This window comes from Cebus imitator, unplaced genomic scaffold (genome assembly GCF_001604975.1).
Source record: "Cebus imitator isolate Cc_AM_T3 unplaced genomic scaffold, Cebus_imitator-1.0 Scaffold295, whole genome shotgun sequence".
Lineage (NCBI taxonomy): Eukaryota > Metazoa > Chordata > Mammalia > Primates > Cebidae > Cebus > Cebus imitator.
The window spans coordinates 1,235,728-1,260,787 of NW_016107610.1; the positions used below are offsets into that span (position 1 = coordinate 1,235,728).

At 42.5% G+C, this 25,060-nt stretch overlaps 2 protein-coding genes across 9 annotated transcripts in view; both read right to left on the reverse strand.

The window, feature by feature from the left end:
• The window catches only part of ADAMTSL3 (ADAMTS like 3), a 363,845-nt gene extending 363,530 nt beyond the window's left edge, over positions 1-315 (reverse strand). For all 5 annotated transcript variants that reach the window (XM_017502246.2, XM_017502245.2, XM_017502242.2 and 2 more), the window contains exon 1: positions 110-315. The gene's annotated coding sequence lies outside the window, so the exon portion shown is untranslated. The remainder of the gene's footprint in view (positions 1-109) is intronic.
• Positions 316-16,423: 16,108 nt separating this feature from the next.
• SH3GL3 (SH3 domain containing GRB2 like 3, endophilin A3) overlaps positions 16,424-25,060 on the reverse strand; it is a 146,128-nt gene continuing 137,491 nt past the window's right edge. For all 4 annotated transcript variants that reach the window (XM_017502253.2, XM_017502252.2, XM_037729130.1 and 1 more), the window contains exon 9: positions 16,424-17,100. In XM_017502253.2, the coding sequence (XP_017357742.1) occupies positions 16,895-17,100 (206 nt within the window). In that variant the 3' untranslated portion in view covers positions 16,424-16,894. The remainder of the gene's footprint in view (positions 17,101-25,060) is intronic.

Genomic DNA, 25,060 nt, shown 5'->3' on the forward strand with positions numbered 1-25,060 from the left:
AGTCCCCCGACTTGCTTAGAGAGGCCGCTGGTCCGAGTCTTGCTTTCCCTGGGGACGCCTTTCCCGGACCCCTGGCGGGGCCGCCCTGCGCCGGGCTAGGTGCACCCACCTTGCGCCGCAGAAGTGTCTGGACGTGCAGCCCCGGGCCGCGCGGGCTCGGCGCGCGCTGCGGAGAGGCTGGCAGCAGCCGCCCGTCAACACCTCGTGTGGAATCCGGGACCAGGACCTTCCCCGACGCCGGCCTCCAGCCCGCGGCGCCGCAGTCGTCGCCGCCGCAGCGAAGTTAAATGGGGCTGGAACGGGGGCTGCCCCGCCTCTCCCGCCCCCTCGGGCGCGCAGAGCGCTGCACTGGCCCCGACCCAGAGGCGGAGGGCGCGCGCCGCCACCTGCACCGCCCGGCAAGTGCACGGCGTGCCCAGGCGCCCTTCCGCCTGCGCGCGGGCACCGCGCCCTCAGCTCGAGCCGGAGGCACCGGAGCGAGAAGAGACCGGGTGTGGGGCCGGGCCCGGGCCGCTCCGAGCGCGCGGGGCCGCGGCGACGGCGAGACTCGGCTGGAACGCTCCTCCGCCCGCTTCCTGGAAGCCACTCCTCGCCCTGGGCCGGCCGCCAGGCCTTGTGCCAAGAGCCGGGATTGCCGACGCCGCCGACGCCGCCGCCGACAGGCGCGCTGGAGAAAGGCGGCCGCTGAGCCGCGAGCCAGCCCGGCCGCCCCGCCTTAGCCCGAGCCGGGGTAGGGATGCCGTGGCTCCCCGAAGCCCACCCCCGGCCCCACCTCCCCTAGCCTCCACCCACCCCGCCCAGACACGGGCGCCAGCTCTGCAAAGTCAGGCCCAGCAGCCACACGGAGGTTTGCCCGAACCGCCGCCTCGTGCCTAAGAGCTATAGGCGCTCCTGGCCAGGCAGGACCAAAGTCGGAGACCAGCGGCCCTCTCCTGGCATGCGTCTCCTCCGCACAGCGCAGACCCCACACAAGAGACTGTGGACTCTAGACGCTCACCGCCCAGGGACCTGGGACCTTTGGCAGCCAGGGACCACAGGCGATCTTGCAGGAGCGCCTCTTAACCGGGAACCTGGTGCCCCCTCGGCTGAGCCGGGCTTGGGGAACCAAGAGGTCCACAGGTGCTAGGATCACATAGTGTCCAGACCTGGGATTTGGGGTGGGGGTAGCAGTGTCGTGGACAAGAGACTGGGGTGAATTGCCCGTGTACTTCTGGAGGTGAAGAGAAGAGGAAATATTTGTCCCTGTCCTTGTCCCAGTCCCAGCGGGATAAGCCAAGGGCCAGGAGATTTATCTTAAAGCCTGCATTATGCCCCCACCTAAGTTTTACTACTGTCATCATTTCCTTGGGTGTCTGTTGAGTACCAAGCTCTTTGTGTGTATCTGATCTTCACAGCGGCAGTAGTTTGTAGCATTATCCCATTTCACCTAGGATAAGTCTGAGGCTGGGAGGATAACTTGCACCATAAGTGGAGAAGCCAGGACTGGAACCCCTATCTGCTCCTCTCCCTATCTGTTCACCCCTAAAGTTGCTCTCCTGCCTTCTCTGTGGCTGGTGCATTCCAGTTACTGTTAGAGCTATGCCAAGAGCAGTTAGCCCTGCCTGCTTTCCTCAGGCGTTCTTCCCTACCTTACTCTGGTGACTTCCTCTGACCAAGAAGAGGATCTTCAAGGCTGTCTCCCCACTCTATGTAAAATAACTAGACTTGTAGCAAGTGAGCAGAGGACAGGTCAGCGTGGAGACAGGTGAGGGAGGAGTAGCTAGTGAAGGGTATGGAGGGCTGGGCTAAACTACAGCTAGCTCACCTGTGGACAATCGATCCTCTTTATTCACCATAGCTGTGGTCTATAAAGTCACAGAACAATGAATTTGTGAATATGGAGCCGTTGTTGCTAGGAGAAATACAGAGTTGGGTTCCTGCAAGCTTTTGGTCACAATATTTTTGTCAATCAGTCAACACATTGCCTTATTTTATGCATGTTTCTGTTTAAAGACACCTTATTTAACATCTATTATTGATTCCTGAACGCTGAGCTCACAGCCCACAGTGCTGTAACTCATGCCTGAATGAAGCTTATTTAACACAAAAATTTTCTCTGCAGTGCACACCCCAGCCTTCTTCGGCACTAGACTGCTAGTACGCTAGACTGCACTTCAGCACTGTGCCTGGGGGTGCTTTAAGCAGCAAAATCATCAACATAAAAGACAAAAATGTGAAAACATGGCAATGAAGAGAACTTTCAGGCTACTCATTCACAGTGTGAAAGCCGCAAAAGAAGACAGAGGGTTGACTGAGCCTCCAACATGTGCCTCAGGAGACTCAGCATGTTCAGTACTGGTTGAATGACTTTGAAAGTGCCGCAGCTATTGATTACAAGGTGTTAAAATAAAAACGTTAGACAAATTTGGCAGAATTGAGCAAAGAACAATTTAAAATTGGGTAGCCCCCCTCATACCACCCCAAAACAAAATGGGTTCAGAGCAACTCTGGGGCTTCCACGTGGTCAAACAATATTTATGGACAGAGAATGGAACTGAGGTACCAAAACAGCGGGATTGGTTACAGCTCGGCATTTGCCTTATTTAAACATGGTATGAACAGTCGGCCGCCTGTGATTGGCCAAAACTCTGTGACTGCTTCAAGAGTAGGTTACAGTCTGTTTACACATGGTTAGGTTACAGTTTACTAAGTACAGAGAGACCTTTAGGCCAACCTTAAAATATGTAAGAAGGCAGCTTTAGGCTAAATTTAATTGAACAAGGATGACAAATAAATTTTAGCAAGTAGCTGTATTCGCAATAGGCAATCTGTAAATAATGAGAACTGATTTTTCGTGCTTCTCATATCACTGCATCAGTAAAGAAACACTAGGTAAAGGAACGGCCATATTAACATTTCAAAACACTTAGGATGCAGCAGGCACTGTTCCAGATATTTTGCTTGTACCTAGTCATCGCAGTAGCCTATGGGGTAGATATTATTTTTATTCCCATTTGGCAAATGAGGAAACAAGTGGAAAGGTTTAAAAAACACATGTTTTTAGCAACTAGATGATACCACTTCTCACATCATATTCTAAAACCAGCCCTGCCATATCATAGAGTCAAATGCAAAAAAGTCACATGAATATGCAAGATGAAATGGAGAATTCAAAGAAATATTACGCTCGTGCAGTGGCGGCTGCATTAAGTGGAGCTCCCGGTGTCTGCAACACAGGAAGGCACTGAGAATACTTCTGGAGTTGGGGGACTTTGTTGGGAACGTCTGAGATGCACTGCTCTACTTTAAGGTATTAACGGCTCAGCAGGACTTCCTGTCTCATTTCCCTTGGGCAATCTGATTCCTGAGCCAGCCTCCAAGAAATGCCCCACCCCAAGTGCTGGGACCAGGACTAAGCCTTTCTCTCCCACAGGTTCCATCTAGCAGGGGCCAGCCCCTCAAAGAGCAGGTGTTCCAGGAGCAAAAAGCAGGAGAGAAAACGTCACCAATACCCTTATGGAACTTCTGCCTTCCAGTTAACCCTAGCAGGTCAATCCTGTGTGAGTGGCCAAGGTGCCAAGGTACTGTGAGGTAGGACCACGAAGAGCTGCACAGGACAGCCTCCACTGGGGGTGCTGGCTGGACCTCACGGATACTGTGCATAGAATCATGGCCTCACCACCTCTCAGTCACCTCTGCCCTCACCCCTTCCCTCAGTCATTCACCCATACTTCCCTTCCATGTTTACTCCCTCACCTGAGGCTTGGCCCAAATGCTTAAATAAGACATTGCCAAAGGCATGGTGTGGTGGGAGATTGGGAAGTGATTAAACCCAACAGGAGCTAATCTGGCTGATTTGGCTGTTGAGTGTGGGCACCTGAACCACCCAATCAACTATCTGGGGCGGTTCAGGCCCCTCCCTGCCTACCTCCTGGACTCCCTCCCTGTGAGAATACCACCACCTGGGACAATGGCAACACATTTAGACTCTGAAGGGTCAAGGAGACAGAGTTCCACTTCCTCTCTTAGGAAGTTCCACTTCCTCCCTGTCTTAGGACCTGCGTCTTTCTAGATGAATTTCAGAGATTCCTACCCACACTCCCAGCATTGCATATTGACCCCAACCCAATAAGCACACAGTACAACATTCGCATGAGAGATACACATTGAAGACCAGGAAAGGAATTATTGATGATGGTGATGTTGGGGTGTGTGTAAGTTTTACCCTTAGAGAGAAGGAATATCAGTTCAGGGCATCAGCCTTAATTTGTTCGTGATACAGAAATGCTCTTCCCGGTTACAGAATTGTGAAGTGGGCCTGGGAAGCACACTCAAGAAAGCTGTGTCGGAGGCTTGGACAAAAAAATGACTTGCCTCAAGTACGCCAGCAGAAGGTACCATTGACTGTAGCATGCACCAAAGATACACTCTCAGCCAAGGCCACCAAGAGATAACACATCTGGGGCCAGGCACGGTGGATCACACCTGTAATCCCAACATTTTGGGAGGCCAAGGCGGGCAGATCACTTGACGCCAGGAGTTTGAACCCAGCCTGGCCAACATGGTGAAAACCCGTCTCTACTAAAAAATACAAAAATTAGCCAGACGTGGTGGTGTGTACATGTAGTCCCAGCTAGTCAGGAGGCTGAGGCAAGAGAATCACTTGAACCTGGGAGGCGGAGGTTGCAGTGAGCCGAGATCATGCCACTGCACTCCAGCCTGGGCAACAGAATGAGACTCTATCTAAAAAAAAAAAAAAAAATGAGAGAGAGAGAGCGATAAGACATCTGGATGTTAAGTGAACATGGTGCCTAACAGGCACAAAATTAGCTAGCAAGTGCTCTTTGGGAAAAACCTGTAAAGGAGCGAGGGAAGCAGGATAGGTAAGGGGCAAGCCTGAAGCAAGCTGTGACTGAGGTCAAGTCTAACCTTCATGAGATCCTCGGGGATCCTGGAACAGAAACTATACTATAGATTTGCCCTGACTTGAAGCACCAGGACCGGCTGCTGACCCGCGTGCCAGTCATTGCCTCCGCTGGAGCTGGGTGGTGGTATATATGGTGGTATAACCTCCAAGGCAGCTCCCCGTGGCGCAGGACGATGCTCCAGGAAGGTATCGGCTGTAAGCCTTTAGCTGCTGCACCAAATATATGCCGGGGTAGGTGTGCCTGCTGGTAAAGAAATCGGACAGGGAATCCTCTCCAAAGGCATCTACTGTGCCTGGTTTTCAGAACATATCCCCAGTCCCGCACAGGAAATATGCTCAGCTAGCGCTGGTAGTTTTCTGACCAGAGTGGGCCCTTCGACTTTCTCCTTCATCTTGTGAAAGTGTAAAAATTAGAAAGTTTCCATGGTTCCTTCCAGTGTCACTTGTGAAGTTGTTTTAATACTTTGCTTGTGTATTACAGCAATACCTCGCAAATCTAGAACTCAACCCTGGGGTTCTCTCCTAGTTTTCGTATAACCAGATCAGTAACAGAAAACACTTTTCAGCATCCAGCCAAGATGACGCAAGCATATTGCATTATCGGCGAACACTTAGGTCTCACTCAAGACGACTGATTCTTACTTTGCATATAGTTTTAACAAGTTTCCTCATCTGATTTTCAAGAGTAAATCAGAAGCCATAAATTAGAAAGGGATAGAATGCCTACTAAGAGGCATAGTGACAGGATAAAGGTGCTGCAGAAAAACATAAAAGGCACCAAAAAAGTCACAAATTACCATTGTTTGGTGCAGCTTGGTTCACCTCAGTGGGGCCTGAGGAGAACACTTACATCATGGCCAATACTGTGTTCATGCTCAGGAATCCAGGTTATGAACCCATTTGTCCAGTAGATTCTGTTTGAATGTGTGAACGTATGTGTTATGTTTTAGAAAAATATTTGCACATGAAAGAGTTAAATTTAAGAAAAGGAAAACAAAAGCCAAGCAATACATTTTCCCACAAATATTCACCTTGGTTTACTGAAAAACTCACATCTAGAACATCATCTCTGACCACTCTAGATCACCAAGATTTTATTCCAGAATTAATTTGAGCAAAAGAGCAGAGTGTAAAGTAAGAAATCATATTCCTCTACAGGCTATACCCTTTATTTAAAAATGCGATATCAGTTTTCGGACAAATCTTCAAGAACAGTTGTGCGCGAAAGCATTTTCTTTGGTGCTGCTTGCATGTCCTTCCCTGTGCACCACAAAACAAGACTCACCTGTTTAGTCTGCTTTCCTATGTGATCCTTACGCTCTCCGCTTGGCAATATTTGGGTTGGAAGCACCACAAAGGAATACTTAAAAAGTATTTTTTCAAATGTGAAGTTCAATAAAAACATTTCTATGTATTAAGTTTTGCAAAACACATTAACTTTGGGAGGGTTTTGATAGCCAATTAAGCATTTCTATCCCTTCCTCTTCCAGACTCGGGCAAAAATGTTCTACAGATGAGTGAGGAACCAATTTTCTTCAGATCTCATCGTTTGCATCTGGTCAGCTTTAGACCTAAAGAACAACTCAGTTCAACACAGTATAATGCACTACGTATTTATTGACAATGTACCTTGTGTCAGACATGTGCAAAGTCTTGGGAATACAATGATATGACAAGAGATAGCACCTGTCCTGCAGAAGTGACTGAGATACAGTGTGATAAATGTTTTCAGAGGTTTAAGGGCAGGAAGCTGTAAATGCACTGGGTAAAACAGCAACTAATTCAGTTGTGAGGGTATTAGAAGTTTCTTAGGAAAATATTTCAATTGAGAACTGAAGTTTAATTACAAGCACAGGATTTTATCCTGTGGTTAAAATTTTAAAATTTTAATTAAAAATTTTATTCTCCTTCTGTGATTTTTCTCCAGTCAAAACAATCTACAATCCCAAATATGTGTTTTAAAATAATATAAATGGGCCAGGCTCAGTGGCTCACCCCTGTAATTTCAAAACTTTGGGAAGTCAAAGCTGGAAGGTCACTTGAGTTCAGGAGTTCAAGACCAGCCTGGGCAACACGGCAAAACCCTATCTCTACACAAAAAAAAAAGAAAGAAAGAAAGAAAGAAAATCAGCCAGTGCTGGTGCACACCTGTAGACCCAACTACTTGGAAGGCTGAGGCAGGAGAATTGCTTGAACCTGGGAGACAGAGGTTACAGTGGGCCAAGATTGCACCATTGCACTCCAGCTTGGGTGATGGGAGTGAAATCCTGTCTCAAAAAAATAAATAAAATAAAATAAATGGTTGGGAGGTGGGGTCTACCTAGGGGAAAATAAATACATTTATCACATGTTCTAGAACAAATCCTATCTGCCCACTTTCATATTATTCCCGTATATGGGTTTGTGTGCACACACCTTCAGGCTAATAAGGAATTGAGGGAAGGTTGTAGGGTATCTGTGGTAAACAGATTCTAGCAGGACCCCAATGATTACCACCTCCTGGTATTCATACCATTGTGTTTTCTGTGGCAGAGGCAAAGCAAAGTGTTCACCAAATCTCTTTGGTATGGCTCCTTACTGGATGCTTTAGGAAGGTTACAATTCCCAGCTTTCTTGCAGTTAGGCAGAGCCATCGAGTCATTCTAGCCAATGAAATAAAAATGGAAGTGATGTGTATCACTTTCTGGTTAAGGCAATGAAAAGCTCACTGTGGACTCTCCAGTCTCTCTCTTCCCTTTGGGCAGTTAACACAGAGGATGTGTGTTGGCATGCAGAGCCACAAGATCAAAGGATCCTGGCTCCCTGAACCACCCCATGAAGGACAGCTACCATGGGCAGTCAACAAACCTATGCCAGATTTCACATGCATAAGAAATTTATCTGTTAAGCATCTGAAATTTGTATTGTTACTGCAGCATAAATCTAGTCTATGCTAACACACTTGAATCACAAAGTGAAAATGGAATTGGCCAAAGGTAAGTAGACAGGCCAGGCACTGTGGCTCATGCCTGTAATCCCAGCATTTTGGGAGGCTGAGGCAGGCAGATTGCTTGAGTCTAGGAGTCTGATGTCAGCCTGGGCAACGTGGTGATTTTGTCTCTACAAAAATACAAAAATTAGCCAGGTGTAGTGGTACGCACCTGTAGTCGCAGCTACTCAGGAGGCTGAGGCAGGAGAATCACTTGAGCTGGGGAGGCAGAGCCAAGATCACACCACTACACCCAGCCTGGGCAACAGAAAAAGACTCTGTCTCGAGGAAAAAAAAAAAAAGGTAAGTAGAGATAGGCAAGGGCTGAGTTTTGAAGGCCACATATGCCCTGCTATGGGGTTGACCCGAAGAGCAATGGGTTGCTTAGGATAACATTTGATAGAAGAATGACACAGTAAGACTGGCCCTTGGTAATGATTACTCTGGCTGTGTTTCTAGTAGGATAAGAAAGAGCTCATGGTAGCCTAACCTGACATGAGTGACAGTGGAAATACAAGAAAATAGATGGATTTGAGAGTTACTAGAAAGGTAGAATTGGTAAGATGCGGTGAATGATTTAAAGAGTGGACACTAGGACAAGTTAAGGCTGACTTCTTGATTTCTGACATGTGACATGGGCAGCTTGGTGTCATTCACTGATGCAGAGTACATAGGAGGAGGCGTGTGTTAGGTAGGAGGGGGCACACAGAGATGATGGCTTCATTTGGGACATTTTGAGTTGGAAACACCTTTAGATCTAGAACTAGGAAGATGCCTGGGCTGGAGATGTATATTGATGACTCGTCAGCACATACGGTTGATGCATGAAACCATAGAAGTTCATGGTTTAGGTAAAAATAGCTAGCTACCTTCATCTGTCATCTATCCATATGTCTTTTATCAGGAAAGGACTTTCTAAATGTTCTATAATGTGCAAGTCATACAAGTATAATTCCCCCAAAATAGTGAAAACATCGACATTTATTTAAAACCAAAATCAAGATGCAATCATTATGAGCCACTTTTGATTTCTGCCTGGGTCTTCACCATTTGCTCATATGGCTCAGTGGCTCTGGCTTGAAGGAAGTTTACCCAGCTCTGTTCTTTTGTTCTTCCATTATGAACTTCAGTTTGAAAGATACATCCAGAAGCCCCTGATTCCTCCAAGGCAAGTTTGATATTCAATCTGAGCCTGGGTCTCTGGTTAACCATCAAAGCAAGAGTGGGACTTACGCGGAATTTCCCATGAAATTGGTAAATGCTATTTCATCAAATATGTTCCAGAGCAGTGTATTTTTTATTGTTGTTTTTAAAGACTAAGAAAGAAATCAAAAGACTTTATGAAAAAGTATCCCCAAATTTATATATGGGGCCAGGAAAATTGAGAACAAAGTATCCAGTGTTCTGCAAAGCCTACATAGGGAAAATGGAAAAGAAATTTTAAAAAACTGATACTGACATGAAATTTCAGGTCACGTGGAGACTTCTCATCCCAGAGGATGATATGAGCATTAACATTTTACTCAAAACAGACATTCCCCACTGAAATTGTCAAATTGATAAGATAAAAAAAATTCCATAGGAATGTTGAAAACTGGGGAAGATAATCATCCCTAGAACTGCAATTCAGGGAGCGTTGATGAGATACAGCAGTGATCATTGCTCTGGCAGCAGTGGCTCTCATGATGAGAAAAGAGAGCTGTGCACTGTGAATGTCCTTCTTTGACTCTGCCAGGAAGGTAAAGAGACCACTCTGGAAAATAAATAGTGTAATAAGTATTGAAAGAGAGAGAGTAACTAATACAGGTCTGCAATAGTGCTTTTTCCTTCTGCCTTTAAAGATAGACTGATTCTTTACTTGTTCAATCAGTCATAATTCTTCTCTTGGGATTAGAGTGATTCTGATTAATTTCTTACTTAAAACATATATGAAATCACCAAAAGAAGAAAGGATCAGAGAGACCAGAAAAAAAGAGAAACAGCCACGCAGCTGAAAGCAGTTTGTAGAGTTTGAGAGATCAGAAGATGAGAGGAACAGTTGATGTGATAACTTGGATTTTGCAGAGAAGAACGTGAAAAGACAGCTTTAAGAAGACCTGAGATAGTGATGTTAGCAAGATGGCAGAATAGGAGGTTCCAGCTCTCATCCTCCAACAGATCACGGGGTTTGGCAACCACCCACAGGTGAGAACTTTGTGGGAGCTCCAGAATCTAGCTGAGGTCCCAGCACCCTGGTGGAGCAAAGAACCTATGCATAAACACATTTAAAAGGATAAGAACAGTTTCACTTTATCTGCATCACCCCTCCCCCAGAGTGGCACAGCTTGGTACGGAGAGGCTCCCTTGGCCCATGACTTCTTCCACAGGTGAAAGGGAGAATGAAGTGAGTGCCCAGTTTCCCCACCCTTGAAAGATGCTGCCCAGAAGGCCCGCTTCTATCTACCCCACCTAGAACACTGAGGGGATCAACATGACTGAATTGCCTGTGGACAGCTAAGAGCTGGGAGAAGGGGAGAAAGTGCAGAACAGCTGTCACAGTTCTCAACAGCCAGTCATGTACCTTGTGAACCAACACATAAACTCTACCAAGCAGCCCTCCCAAGACTCCTCCAGGACGACTCACTCGAGGACTCTCCTGAACCAGCCAACAGACTTTCTGAGCACTCATGCAGCTCCCCATAGATGGCATCCTATGCATCCCTGTGCACAGCCTGCATGAGCTCTCACAGACAGCATAAGGATCTCAACAGCAGGTGTGGATTTTAGCAATCATCTCAACTTAACTGGCTTGGGTGAACTGCCACAACCTTGATATTTCCTGCCCTAGGGAAAATAAACAGGAGAATTTCAATACAAAATGTGGCTTTGCAGGATCAAGAGAAGATACACAATCCTAAGGCTTGTCCTGTAAGAGGGAACAAGAGGAGTAGTGTGGGTATATCCATTAAAAAAATATCTAAGACACAAGAACAGAAAACCAAACACCACATGTTCTCACTCCTAAGTGGGTGTTGAACAATGAGTACACGTGGACGCAGGGAGGGGAATATCACACACTGGGGCCTGGGGAATGGGGGACAAAGGGAAGAATAGCAGGGGGTGGGCGATTGGAGAGGGATAGCATTAGAAATACCTAATGTAGATGACAGGGGACCCTAACAGCCCTCACAGCTTCAACATAATGAAGGATAAAACTCATATGATCATCTCATTAGATGCAGAAAAATTTTGACAAAATTCAGCATTCTTTAATAATAAAGATTCTCAATAAATTAGGTATAAAAGGAATGTGCTACATTACATATGGTAATGAAAACCATACATGATAAGTCCAAAGCTAACATTATGCTCAACAGTGAAAAGCTGCAAACTTTTCCTCTAAGATCAGGAAGAAGACAAGGATGCCCACTCTCACCACTGCTATTTAACATAGTACCGGTAGTCCCGGCCAGAGCAATTAGGCAAGAAAAGGAAATAAAAGGTATTTAAATTGGAAAATAAGAAGTAAATTTGTCTCTGTTTGCTGATGACAAAATTTTATAATAGACTACACATACTGTTGGAACTAATAAAATGAATTCAGTAAAGTTGAGGAATATAAAATCAACATACAAAAATCAGTTGCATAATATACATTACCAATGAGCTATCCAAAAAAAAAAAAAATGAACAAAACAATTTCATTTGCAATACTATCAAAATGAATAAAATACTTAGGCATAGATTTAACTAAGGAGCTGAAATATCTCTACACTGAAAACTATAAAACATTGATGAAAGAAATTAAATTTGACACAAATAAATGGAAAGATAACAAATATTCATGAATTAGAAAATCCATATTGTTAAAATGTCTATATTATCCAAAGTTAGCTACAAATTCAATGCAATCTCTATCAAAATTCCAATAGAATTTTTCATAGAAATATAAAATGAATCCTAAAATTCATATGGAACCACAAAATATCCCAAATAGCCAAACAATCTTGAGTAAGAAGAACAGAGCTGAAACAAAATAGATAATTCAGAATTAAACCCATACATATATGGCCAACTAATTTTTGACAAGGGTACCAAGAATACACAGTCTCTTTAACAAAAGGACAGTCTCTTTAACAAATGATGCTGAGAAAACTGTACATCTACAAGCAACAGAATGAAACTGGACCCTAACCTCACACCGTAGAGAAAAATCAACTCAAAATAGATTAAAGAACTAAATGTAAGATCTAAAACCATGAAAGAAAACATAAGAAAAAGTTCCTTGACATTGGTCTTGGCAATAATTTTTGGGGTATGATACCAAAAGTACAGGTAACGAAAGCAAAAATAAACAAGTGATATTACATCAAACTAAAAAGCATTTGCAGAGGAAAAAAATAACCAAATAAAAAACATAGATTGAGAGAAAATACTTGCAAACCATATACTGGATAAGGGGTTAACATCTAAAATATGTAAGGAACTCATACAACTTAAAAGCAAAAAAACAAAATCTGATTTTTAAATGGGCAAAGGATATGAATAGACATTTTTCCAAAGAAGATATGCAAATGCCAAAAGGTACAAGAAAAGGTGCTCAACAACACTAATCATCAGGAATGTAAATCAAAACCTCAATGTGGTACCACCTCAAACCTGTTAGGATGGCTATGCAGTGACAGTGCAATTAAAAAGTGACCATGCCACAGCTCCCAAAAAAAAAAAAAAAAGATATAAGATAACAAAAGTTGACAAGGATGTGGAGAAAAGGAACTCTTTTACACTGCTATTGGGAATGTAAATTAGTACAGTCACTATGGAAAGCAGTATGGAAGTTCTCTCCAAAATTAAAAGTAGAACTCATATGATTCAGCAATTCCATTTGATATGAAATCTGTATGTCAAAGGGATACCTGCACTCGCAGGTTCATCACAACATTATTCACAATATCCAAGGTATAGAAACAACCTAATTGTCCATCAACAGATGAATGGATAAGGACATTATGGTATATGGCATATACTGGAAAAGTATTCAGCTATAAAAAGAAGGAAATCCATTAATAGATTATGTTAACTTAATGTTCACTTAACATTATATATATATATATATAATTTTTTTTTTTTTTTTTTTTGAGACGGAGTTTCACTCACATTACCCAGGCTGGAGTGCAATGGCCCGATCTCGGCTCACCGCAACCTCCGCCTCCTGGGTTCAGGCAATTCTCCTGCCTCAGCCTCCTGAGCAGCTGGGATTACAGGCACACACCACCATGCCCAGCTAATTTTTTGTATTTTTAGTAGAGACGGGGTTTCACCATGTTGACCAGGATGGTCTCGATCTCTTGACCTCGTGATCCACCCGCCACGGCCTCCCAAAGTGCTGAGATTACAGGCGTGAGCCACCGCGCCCGGCCAACATTATATTAAGTGAAATAAATCAGACACAAAAAGACAAATACTGTATGATCTCATTTATAATCTAAAATAATCAAATTCATAAAAGCAGAGAGTAGAATGGTCATTGGCAGGGGCTTGTGGAAGGCAGAACTAGAAAGGTGATGGCTAAAGGGTGTGAACTTTTAGTTATGCAAGAGTAAGTTCTGGAGATCTACTCTGTAGTGTAGTACCCATAGTTAACAATACTGTATTGAACACTTAAAATTGCTAAAAGAGTAGATCTTATACTGTGTTCTTACCAAAGCAACAATGCTACTAATAATCAGGGAATGGGAGGAAAAAATACATAGTGAAACAGAAAGAGTAAGGAATTATATCTAAATATATTTGAAATATCAGTATGTATTAAAGGTGACATTTTAATTCAATGAAAAAAGTGTAAATTATTGGCTAGATATTTAGCGGGAAATGTTACATATCAACTTCCTTCATTTCTATGAAATAAATTCCAGATGAGTTAAAGATTAATGTGCAATAAGAAAAAAAGTAGAAAATTCAGTGATTTTATAATATTAGAGTTGAGAAAGTTGAGAATAATACCAGAAAATAGGAAGGAAAAGAATGATCGATTTGATTACATGCATTTTAAAAATATTGGTGTAACAGGCAGACAACACACACGTGTGCACACACACACACAAAGGGAATTGGCAAACTGGAGAATATATTTTAAACTCACATAATAGATAAGGGATCAAAGCAATAAACTCATTAATCAGAGGGAAATGCTAATAGAAAATTAGGCAATGAATATAGTAAGAACTAAAAATAGCCAGTAACTATGTGAAAAGATCAACACCACTAGTAAGCCAAGAAATGCAAATTAAGCAATAGGGGTATATGTTTTTACCTGTCAGATGGACAAATGTCAATAATTATTTTTACCCAGAATTAATAAGAATAGAAGCAAATGAATATCCACACACTGATATAAGAAATATAAACCAATGTAACCATCAGGAAGTTCAAGTATAATATGAAGGAAGCTAATTAATATACACATTTAAATATATCTAAGTTCAATATGTTTGTCATTTTGACCCATTTTTTCTATTTCTAGAAATGTATCATAAGGAAATAATTGAAGTTATATATAGAGATGACTGTTACCTGTTTGTCTGTAATAGAAGAAAACTGGAAATGTATAACAATAGGAGGTTAGTCAGCTAAGTTATGACATAGACATATAATAAAATACCATGTAGCCAATAAACTGTAAGACTTAGGTCTACAGTTATTAACGTAGAAAGATAAAATCATAATATGGAACTCTCATTTGTGTGGATGAATATATATATATAAATATATAAAATGGATAAAATTATACAAGAACAAAACTGGAAGAATATAATGAAAATGTTGATAATGGTAATTATTTTGAGGTTGTGGGGTTAAAGGTGATTTTCTTCTTATGATTTTACATGTATTCTGAATTTTTTTCTACAATATGCCTGTATTACTTTTACAATTAGAAAAATACAGCTATTTTAATTTTAGAAATTGTTTTGACATCTAAAAAGTCAGGGATATATTTTGATGCAGTGGCTCATGCCTGTAATCCCTGAACTTTGGGAGGCCAAGGCGGGTGATTTTGTTGATGGATCTGGGCAAAGTAAAGTGAAAATCTTCTGGAAAGGACTCACTATTCTTGATGCCTTTAAGAACATTTGTGATTCATGTGAGGAGGTCAAAATTATCAACATTAACCGGAGTTTAGAAGAAGTTGATTTCCACCCTGTTGGGATGACTTTGAGGGGGTTTAAGACTTCAGCGGAGGAAGTAATTGCAGATGTGGTGGAAATAACGGGAGGACTGGAATTAGAAGTGGAGTCTGAAGATGTGACTAAATTCCTGCAATCTCATAAAAAAGCTTAAATAGATGAGGAATTGCTTCTTACAGATAAGCAAAGAAAGTGATTTCTTGAGATGGAATCTACTTTTGGTGAAGATGCTGTGAACATTATTATAATGGCAACAAAGGATTTACATTATTACATAAACTTAAATGAGGGAAATGACTCAAATTTTGAAAGTTCTGTGTGTAAAATGCTATCAAGCAACATTGCATGCAACAGAGAAATCTTTCTTGAAAGGAAGAGTCAACCCATGCAGCAAACTTCAGCATTGTCTTATTTTAAGAAATTGCCACAGCCACCCTAACCTTTAGCAACACCACCCTGATCAGTCAGTGGCCATCAAAATCAAGACCTTCCAGCAGCAAGAAGATTACCACTTGCTGAAGGCTCAGACAGTCATTAGCATTTTTCAGTAGTGGTGTGTACTCTGGTTTTTTAAGACATATGCTCCTACACATTTAATAGACTACAGCACAGTGTAAACACAATTTTTTTTAAAGTTCCAGGGTACACATGCAGGATGTGCAGGTTTGTTACATAGGTAAACATGTGCCACTGTGATTTGCTGCACTTATCAACCCATCACCTAGGTATTAAGCCTGGTATATGTTAGCTATTTTTCCCTCCTCCCCTCTCCCCACAACAGGCCCCAGTGTGTGTTGTTCCCCTCCCGGTGTCTATGTGTAAACACAACTTTTCTATACACTGGGAAAACCTCAACATTTGTGTGACTTGTTTTATTGCAATATTCGTTTTATTGCAGTAAGTAGCCAGGACAGAATCTGCAATATCTCTGAGGTGTGCTTGTATGTTGTTGTTTGATTCTAGGTAAGCCAGTCAATGAGCCTCCTTTTTAAATGAGAAATAATAGCTGGCCCTCCCCATAATAGGATTGTTGTGGCTTCCAGTGGGCCAAAGCATGTGACATGTACATACCATAGGCAAGGTCAGGGTGATCACGTTATTGGGGACTCAACCAACTCTTGACCATGCTACTTCCTAAGCATCCATAACACAACTTGCTCGAAAAACCTATCCAAAATGTGGCAGCAGCAGAAGCTTGAGTTGGGGTCTTTTATAAATAAACTTGAAAGTAGATAGAGGGGCTTTCCATCCCCCAACTAGAAGGAGGATGAGTGTCATGTTTGAATTAGGAGCCGTTATCTAAGCATCCGCGCTGTGACACTTTGGTCAGCCATGGGGCATGAGTTTGCAGCTGAAACACTGTGCTTAAAATTCAACGCTTCAGCGTTAAAAATAACCAAGGCCTTCTGCCAACACAGTGTGTCATGTTTATTGGGCTATTCACAGGTAAGCTGAAAATACAAAGAAGAGAAAAGACCAGACATCATCAGGAATGTCAAGAAACAAAATATTTAGCATTTCTTAGTTTCAAATGTTCATTTCATTGCAGTTGAGAAATATAGGCCATTTTCTGACACAACTGCAATGGGTGAGACTTATTTTTAGCAACAGGAAGCACATACATTTAACCAATGACTTTTAGGACAAGAAGCAAAAAAGAAAATATTTTCATGTAGCAAGGACAAGAAAATCATTTATACAAATTAAATTGATACAAAATACATTATAAAGAGAACACAAGTAAAAAGGTCATTAAGTTGGTCAGCGAGCAAAGGATGTCACAGAACACCACACTGAGAGCACATTGGTGTGAATTCATTTCAGTTACAAAAGTTATGTCCAGTTTGTGTTACACAATTACTGAGGTAAAGGCACGATCACTTCAACATAATTAATGGGGAAGAATCCGGATTCCCCGTGTATCATTCCTTCATACCAGTTTTCATCTATTTGATTGGTTAACGTAATGATGTCCCCTTCTTTAAATCCTAATTCTCCTTGGTTTTCTGGCTCAAAGTCATAGAGACCACGACAGCAAGGCTGGTCCATGGGAACGTTAGAACCTGTCCACGTGACATGGAGACAAAAAGTAGAGGTTAACATGACCAATTATCCATGGGAAACTGGAAATGTGGAAAAGCTTGGAGAGACCCGTAACAGCACGCCCTGCTTTTTTCCCACGACAAGGCCAGCTCCACCCAGCTCATGGGTACTTTTTGTGGTCTCTGGCCGCCTCAGCTCTCCCAGCTGCCTGCGCTGACCCCATGAGCCCAGTGTCTATCTTTTCAGTAATCCCAGGCGGAGAAGCCATGCCCAGCCCATCTCCCAACTCCTTCTTTCTGGGAGCTTAGTTTCTATGTGGAGACTGGAAAAGACACAAGAAACTTTTATTATTTATTTATTTTTTGAGACAGAGTCTTGCTCTGTTGCCCAGGCTGGAGTACAGTGGTGCGATCCCGGCTCACAGCAACCTCTGCCTCCCAGGTTAAAGCAATTCTCGTGCCTCAGCCTCCCAAGCAGCTGGGACTACAGTTGTGTGCCACCACACCTGCTAATTTTTGTATTTTTAGTAGAGGCGGGGTTTCGCCATAACCGTTAGCCAGGCTGGTCTCAAATTCCTGGTCTTAAGTGATCTGCCCACCTCGACCTCCCAAAGTGCTGGGATTACAAGCGTGATCCACAATGCCTGGCTGAGAAACGTTTAAAGAACAAATAAGAGGTGTGTATCACTCATGGTTCAGGAGCTCTGGGGAGAGGGGGACAGGGAAGATCTTGGTGGTCAGCAAGAGTATAGAGTATAGGCAGGACGAGGGCCGGGAGGAGAGAAACCAGGACAACAAAGACAAGAATATTTACAGACCAGTCTGACGTCTGTTCCCAGAATAACATCAAAAACAAATTTTTTCAAAACCAAATCATGCTAATTGTAAACAAAAAATACATGTATGCAAAATGGAGAAAGAAAAGTCTGAGCTATAACCCATTACCCCAGAGATAACTGGGCTAGCTTTCAGATTCCAGACATTTTCATGAATATATTTGTGCATATATTTACATATAGTTGTTTTCATAAAAGATTCTTCACTTTTGATAGTTTTTTCTGAAGTAGTTTTTCTTTTCCCTAATAAGAAGACTAGGTACCACTAGTATAGCCAGGAGATAAATGATTATCATGTGTAGTTTTATTAGTAGTAGTATATTATGTAGAGTTTAATGTTGTCTTAATTGTTGTTTTTCATAGGAATGGACTTTTTTTTTTTTTTTTTTTTTTTTTTTTATTAGTAGTATATTATGTAGAGTTTAATGTTGTCTTAATTGTTGTTTTTCGTATGAATTGGACTTTTATTTTTTTTACTTTGTTTTGAAGGAAAGTTACCCAATCTCTATGAAGGGAAACTGGTGGGCAGGGGGAATTCCCAAACAAATACTAAAGATAACTAAAACGTATTTATTGCAACGCCCCCTTCACTAACGTCATTTGTTCCCTATTTAAGGAAAGAATTAAAAAATGAAAACTGAAAAGAAGGGGAAAACTACACCAAAGGAAAGACTTACCACAGGGTTGAAGATTGCGCAGTTTTAGGAAACTAGGTGAAAATGGGTATCTTTATTTCTTCATTGTGTTGCTCCCAAAACTTTAGATTTTTAGCTAGAGTTTAAAATGCTTTATGTTTTTATGAAATTATTCAGTATCCTTTCAGTAATTTATAAAATTACTCAATATCTTTTTCCGTTAAAAGTCAAATATCTGTTCTCGGCCATATATAAATTAATGTTTGGTTAGGTGGCATCTGTCTTTGAAAATTGCGATATAAATTATTTCTGTCTTAGACATCAAAGGTAAATAACAGATTTTATATGAACCCAGTTGCTTAAAATACCTTTTCAATCTTTGGTATAAAACAAACCTGCTACCAGCACTAACAATGTATTCGTTTTAAAGTGTATCTCTGTAGTCTTAAAAATGCAAATAAATGTGGCTTAAATTTGAAAAAAAAAATTCTTCTTGTGCACAAAACTTCTTCCAATTTTACTTTTAGTTACTGACTAGCTGTCAACTCTCACAAGGTAACACGACTTCATCAACTAATCTCCTTTTGTTGGACATTTAAGGTTCTTCCTTCCTTCTTTTCATCTCTTTTCCTTCCTTCCTTCCTTCTTTCCATCTCTTCTTTTCCTTCCTTCCTTCCTTCTTTCCTTCCTTCCTCCCTCCTTTTCTCTATTTCTCTTTTTCTTAATTTCTTTCTGTTGTCTATTTTATTCCCTCTTGGCTTTTATAGACAATTCTTTGAAAAATAGCTTATACATAAATATCTACAAATGTGCCCAATTAATTCCTGAGGATAAATTCCAAGAAAAGGATTTCATGGTTATAGAACACGAATTTTTTCTAAGACATCTGATATTTAGTGTAAATTTATTTTTCTATTAGGTTGGTGCAAAAACAATCGCCATTTTTGCCATTATTTTCAATGGCAAAACTCGCAATTACTTTTGCACCAACCTAATGCCATTTTTCTTAAAACTTTTAGAGGTCCCTTTATACTACACATATTTACCCTTTATCTGCCATTTCTGGTACCAATATTATTCCCAACTTCTCATGTGTTCTTTTTTTGTTTTGTTTTTGAAGTTTGTGCTGGTGGTGGGGCAGGGAATGGGGTTTCTGTTTTGTTTTGGCATGAATGCACAAATTTAAAAGGGTATAAGCAGTCAAACTAATCAGACTTTCCATTCATGGTTATTCTCCACAGCCATATATACTCAACTACATTTTATTGCAGTATTTTTGATTTTTTTCATGTTACAACTTTTACTTTTATGATACATTTGGATTTTGGCAAAAAGAGATAAAGATCTATTATACTGAATAATGCTTATGCAGTTATACCAACATAATTAAATAATCAATGTTTTCTCCAGTAATTTCAACTATTGCTTTATCTTTATCATATATTTAATTATCATGGAACTTAGATCTATTTTTCAATTTTCTATTTTGTCCCACTGACTCATTTTGATAACAGTATCACATAGTTTTAAATATTTTAACTTTATAATAAATGTTAATAGGCTGGGTGTGGTGGCTCACACCTTTAATCCTAGCACTTTGGGAGGCCAAGTTGGGCAGTTCACTTGAGGCCATGAGTTTGAGATCAGCCTGGCCATCATGGTGAAACTCTGTTTCCAAAAATACAAAAATTAGCCGAGCATGGTAGCATATGTCTGTAATTCCAGCTACTCAAGAGGCTGAGGAGGGAGGATCACTTGAACCTGGGAGGCAGAAATTTCAGTGAGCCAAGATCACGCCACTACACTCCAGCCTGGGTGACAGAGTGAGACTCCGTCTCAACAATAAATAAAATAAACGTTAATAACTAGTAAAACTAGTTCACAGTCACTACTCTTCTATTTCAAAATTTCCTAGCTATTCTCTTGAAGTCATTTAAACTAGATATATTTCAGTATTAATGTGACATGTTTAACTCACAAAAATCTCACTTCAATTTTGACTGGTTCATACTTTTTTCGAGTATTAATAAGAATAATTTTAGGAGTTTTTTTTTTTTTTTTAAATAAGTGACTTCTGGCATCCTATTTAATGCTTTCCATTTTTTCTATTATAAGACATTTTCCTTCCTCTAGACTTTAAGTGAGAATTGAAACAAGTTCTGCTAGAGATTATGTTCTTTCCCCACCAAGTCTTTTGGGTTCAAGTAAAGAGAGAAGGTAAAGTCGAGTATTTCTGTGGCTGACCCACTGAGATGCCCCTTTGTCGTTGGGAGGGGTAGAGAGGTGACAGCATTGTGGGAGGAGGAAGGGAAGTGTTGGGGCAGCGGAGTTTCCTGCTGTGAGAAGGATTTTATTATGTTTGTTTAGACAGCTTGAAATTCATGGAGTAGCGCCTGTTTCTCTGAGGAACAGGGCACTCTAAGGAGCCTTTAGCAGCGAAGTTCCTTGGGTTGTACCAAGGTGGCTTCCTGTTGCCTTCCTATGGCAGTGAGAGGATCTCAACTTGGTGGCACAGTAAACAGCCCATTGTCCAGGTTGAACCCCAAACCAATGAAATCAGAAGCTCTGGCATCAATACTTTTTGTTTCTCAGGTCCTTCCAATGTCCTGTTGAGGTTGAGAACCACCAGAGAAATGGCCCTCCCCTCCCTTCCCCTCAAGGAAGTATTAAGGTTAAAGAGACTCAGCTGGTGGGGAAAGGAAAGCGGGTAATAGCAGGGGAGCTCTTCTGCCTCTTTAGGGCGTCAGCTCCTGTCCCCGGTGGTGACTTTGAAACTCTGGACCCATCTGCAGTATAACCTCTATGATCTATGCAATGTTTCTGGCCTCTGGACGGCTCCTGCCATGACAGACCCCGCCCCTGCCTAAGTCTGTGTATTCCTCTTGTCATAATGATGAAAGCTGGGCGGGTAGAGGGCCGTAGATATTGGGGCTTAGTTCACTATTTTCAATTTGAACAGAACATTCAATGATTTCAAACAAAGCATAGGGGAATATAGGGCTTATAATACAGAACTTTTCATTTTTCTTGGGTCATGGAGTGCAAATATGGGTAGGCAGGAGGGGGCTGAGCACTGAAATGAGGGCAACCTGAGCTGTGAGTCAAGGTCTACTTTATTAATGTGTAACTGTTTTAATGTGGATTATTAAAATGATTCTTATTCTTTTAGCATTTCCCCCACTGCTAGTTTTTAACAGGGAAGGGGTCAGGTGCCAAACCACATGGCAGTCTCTGGAAGCATTTCCTTGAACACAGAATGTTACTGCTAGAATTGAATTTGGCAGCACTCCCTTTTGGAAGAGAAGTCATCAGTGCCTCTGAGAGGTCACCATGGCCTGGCCCCAGAGCCAGAAACAGGAGGGCTCCAGACCCCAGGCCATCACCTACCTTGCTCCACGTCACCTCCTACATATCTATGACACCGCAAAGCGTTGCCAAGACATTTCATAAGCTGACACACTGACTACAGGGCTAATGACAGACAGACAGATAGATAGAGGCAGACAGATAGATACATTTATGTATTTCCCTCTCATTTACTCTATAAGCCACCTGCAATGACCAAGATACTTAGTGGCAGGCTCACACTTGTGCAAGGCCACCACCTCCATGTGTAAACCTGTGTACTCGCTGCACACACACAACACATCATGGAAAAGCCGCATTACTCACGTCTCGTCATTCATTCTTGGCAAGGAACCACTGCCACATTGCCCACTTTGATATTCTGAGAGTTGGAAAGAGACCAGCACTCATCTCACACTCCATCAGCACCTAAACCCAAGACAGGCGTCTCTTTAGAGACCACTGAGCAGAAAGACCCTGTTTGAGAGCTCCCTGACTCAGGCACTGCATGTGCCCCTGGCCCTCCAGCCACCATGGGGCTGCCTACAACACTTAAGAGCACTTGGTAAATCCACCCCGACCAGAGCTCAGACTGGCTGCCGTGAATTATACAGGCAGCCAGATGATATTCTGAAGTATCAATGCATTTTTCATTCTGGGTCATTTCTGTTGCCTGGGGCCCCCAACCCAAGGAGCAGGGGCCTGCCTCCCTTACTTGAGGGGGAGGGGGAACCCAGACAGGAACAAAGTAGTCAATGTTTAGCTTTTAAGTTCCCAAATAATGTCATTTCAGTTGTGAAATGTTGTGAAAGCCAAGGCTTTTCGGCTTTCATGCTAGAGCCAGGTAGGCTTTTACAAGTTTTGAGAGAGAGAGAGAAAAAAAAAAAAAACTACTGGGTTCCAAGGAACTAGAGCTTGAAGAACTCAGAGCCTAACATTTTGATTACAAGCTATGGAGAGGGAGGGGCTGTTTCCTGCCACCCAGAGAAGAGATACAAGCTCTTCCTGGAGGCAGGGAAGGGGCCTGGAGTGAGAAAAGGATGGGCAAGAAGATTGCAATGCTCCTTGGATGCCACCCTGGGGAAGAGGGTCTTAGACTCCACTTCCCACAGAAATTCTGGGAGAAGGCAGCTCTGAAAGTTCTCTGGACTGACATGGGGGCTGGAGCCCGGTGGAAACTGGGCGGGTGGGGTTACTAAGCGGAGGTGGGGCCTGAGGGCTGGTGGCTCCCTGTGAACTGTGAACAAATTCCCTCAAGTCCCCAGCAGGGAGTGCTGAGGGGTCACGGAGGCCAGAGGCAGCCTGGGGGTGGTGACACAGGGCTCTGAATACAGACATTCAGCAACCAAGAGAGGGAGGCCTGAGCCACAGATGCCAGCAGGTCCTGGCCCAGGCCCCAGGCCTCCTGTGACAAGTCACCTGAGCTGTGGAAGCGAGACTCCATACCTGCTACCGTGATGTTCTGTAAACACCCCTCACATCCAGGCAACATCTCAGGACTGGACCAGGGGGAGAAGAGAACCTTCGAGAAAAACCAACAGCCCTGGTAGGGAATTCTACTCTGAATTGACTATGTTTAAATCCCAAATTGCCTAAGTCATAAATGGATAGTCTATGCTTTCTACTGGAAGAGACTGAGCTACCTTGAAATGGCAAGCTTATACTTTTTTCCACCATTAGAAGAAATGGAAAAAGTATTTTAAAACTTTTTTTTTTTTTTTTTTTTGGTCAACAGCAGAAATGGAAAAAAGATTAAGTTGTTTCCGCCATTGGTCTACATAGAGGCTCACAAGCAAGTTCAGTTCAGCTAAAGAAAAATTAAGCTGCTGCCCGCCTGAGTGACAGTGTGTGAATTTTCCCTTGACACAAAAGTCACTATGGATGGAGCCCCAAGTCCAGGCAGAATGGGCTGGATTTCTTCACTGGAGGCTTCCAGCTCTGTTAGACAGAGCCTCTCCCAGAGGCCTGAATGGCTGCTTTCCCACCATCAAAAGCCAGCACCTCGGCTGAACACGTCCCGTAAGGAGACTGGTCCTACCTAGTGTCCCGTCTCTGCTGACAGCCCCCTCCTCTTTCCCCTGTGGTTCTGCAGCTGGCTGTTCCTCATTCACCTCCACCTCCTTGCTCTCTCGCGTTCAGTAGCTGGCACTGGAATCGTTGGGTGTAGTTGCACAGGAGCTCCCGGCTGGCTGCTGTGAATCTGGGTGCCCTTGAACAGGTGGCGGAAACCTCTGACCCTGGGCTGCCTAGTGAGATGGCTTCAGCCAGTGCTGCCCTCCCCAAGTGGCCCTCTGTTTATTTTCTTACTCCCGAGACCTGGCTTCAACGAAACGTGAGAGCAGAGGTGGGAAAACACGGTCTTCCTTGTGAAAGTACTGAAACAAAGATTATTTTAACAGAGAAAAGGGAGTGTCCCTGTTAAATATTTATTATTCAAGCTCTGTTCCACACCATTAGAAAAAAGAGACAGAGAGTGGGAGAGACCCTACCACAAGAGTTTAAGATGGCTGGTCAGTAAGTACTGTATCAGTAACACACAGGAGGAGGCAGGAAAACCACGTTCCCCCGAAATAAACAGAACTTCCCTCTTGGCATTAATATGGTCCAGTCCATCTTATTTTAACAGCAGGAAAATTATTTGCAATGCCCCTCCCCCAACTCCATTTTACACACACACACACACACACACACACACACACACACACACACACACACATATATTTGCTGAGTCTCTGCTGCTGCAAAGCGTTATTTGCATATGCAGAAATGCCGAGCACATTTTGTTAAGGTAGAGGCGGTCCAGTTCTACTATTCCTCAGCCCCACTCAGCTACAGGGATGAAATAATAACTCTCAGGTGTTAGTGTTTACCGTGGGCCACGACAATATTCTAAGTGCCTCAGAGATATTAGTGGATTTATGGATTTAATTCCCAGAGAAATCCTCTGAGTAGGTAGCACGGTTTCCCCCAATGTGAGGGATGGAGAAATTGAGGCATATAAATTGAACACAATCAAGCTACAGCACTGAGACTTGACCTTGGGCCAGGTCCACAGTCTACGCTCTTGATCCTTCTGCTATGTACCCCTTCTGAAAATTGTTAGTTTATAGTTTTATCCTCACTCTATCTTTTTTTCTTGTTTCTTTTTTTTTTTTTTTTTTTTTT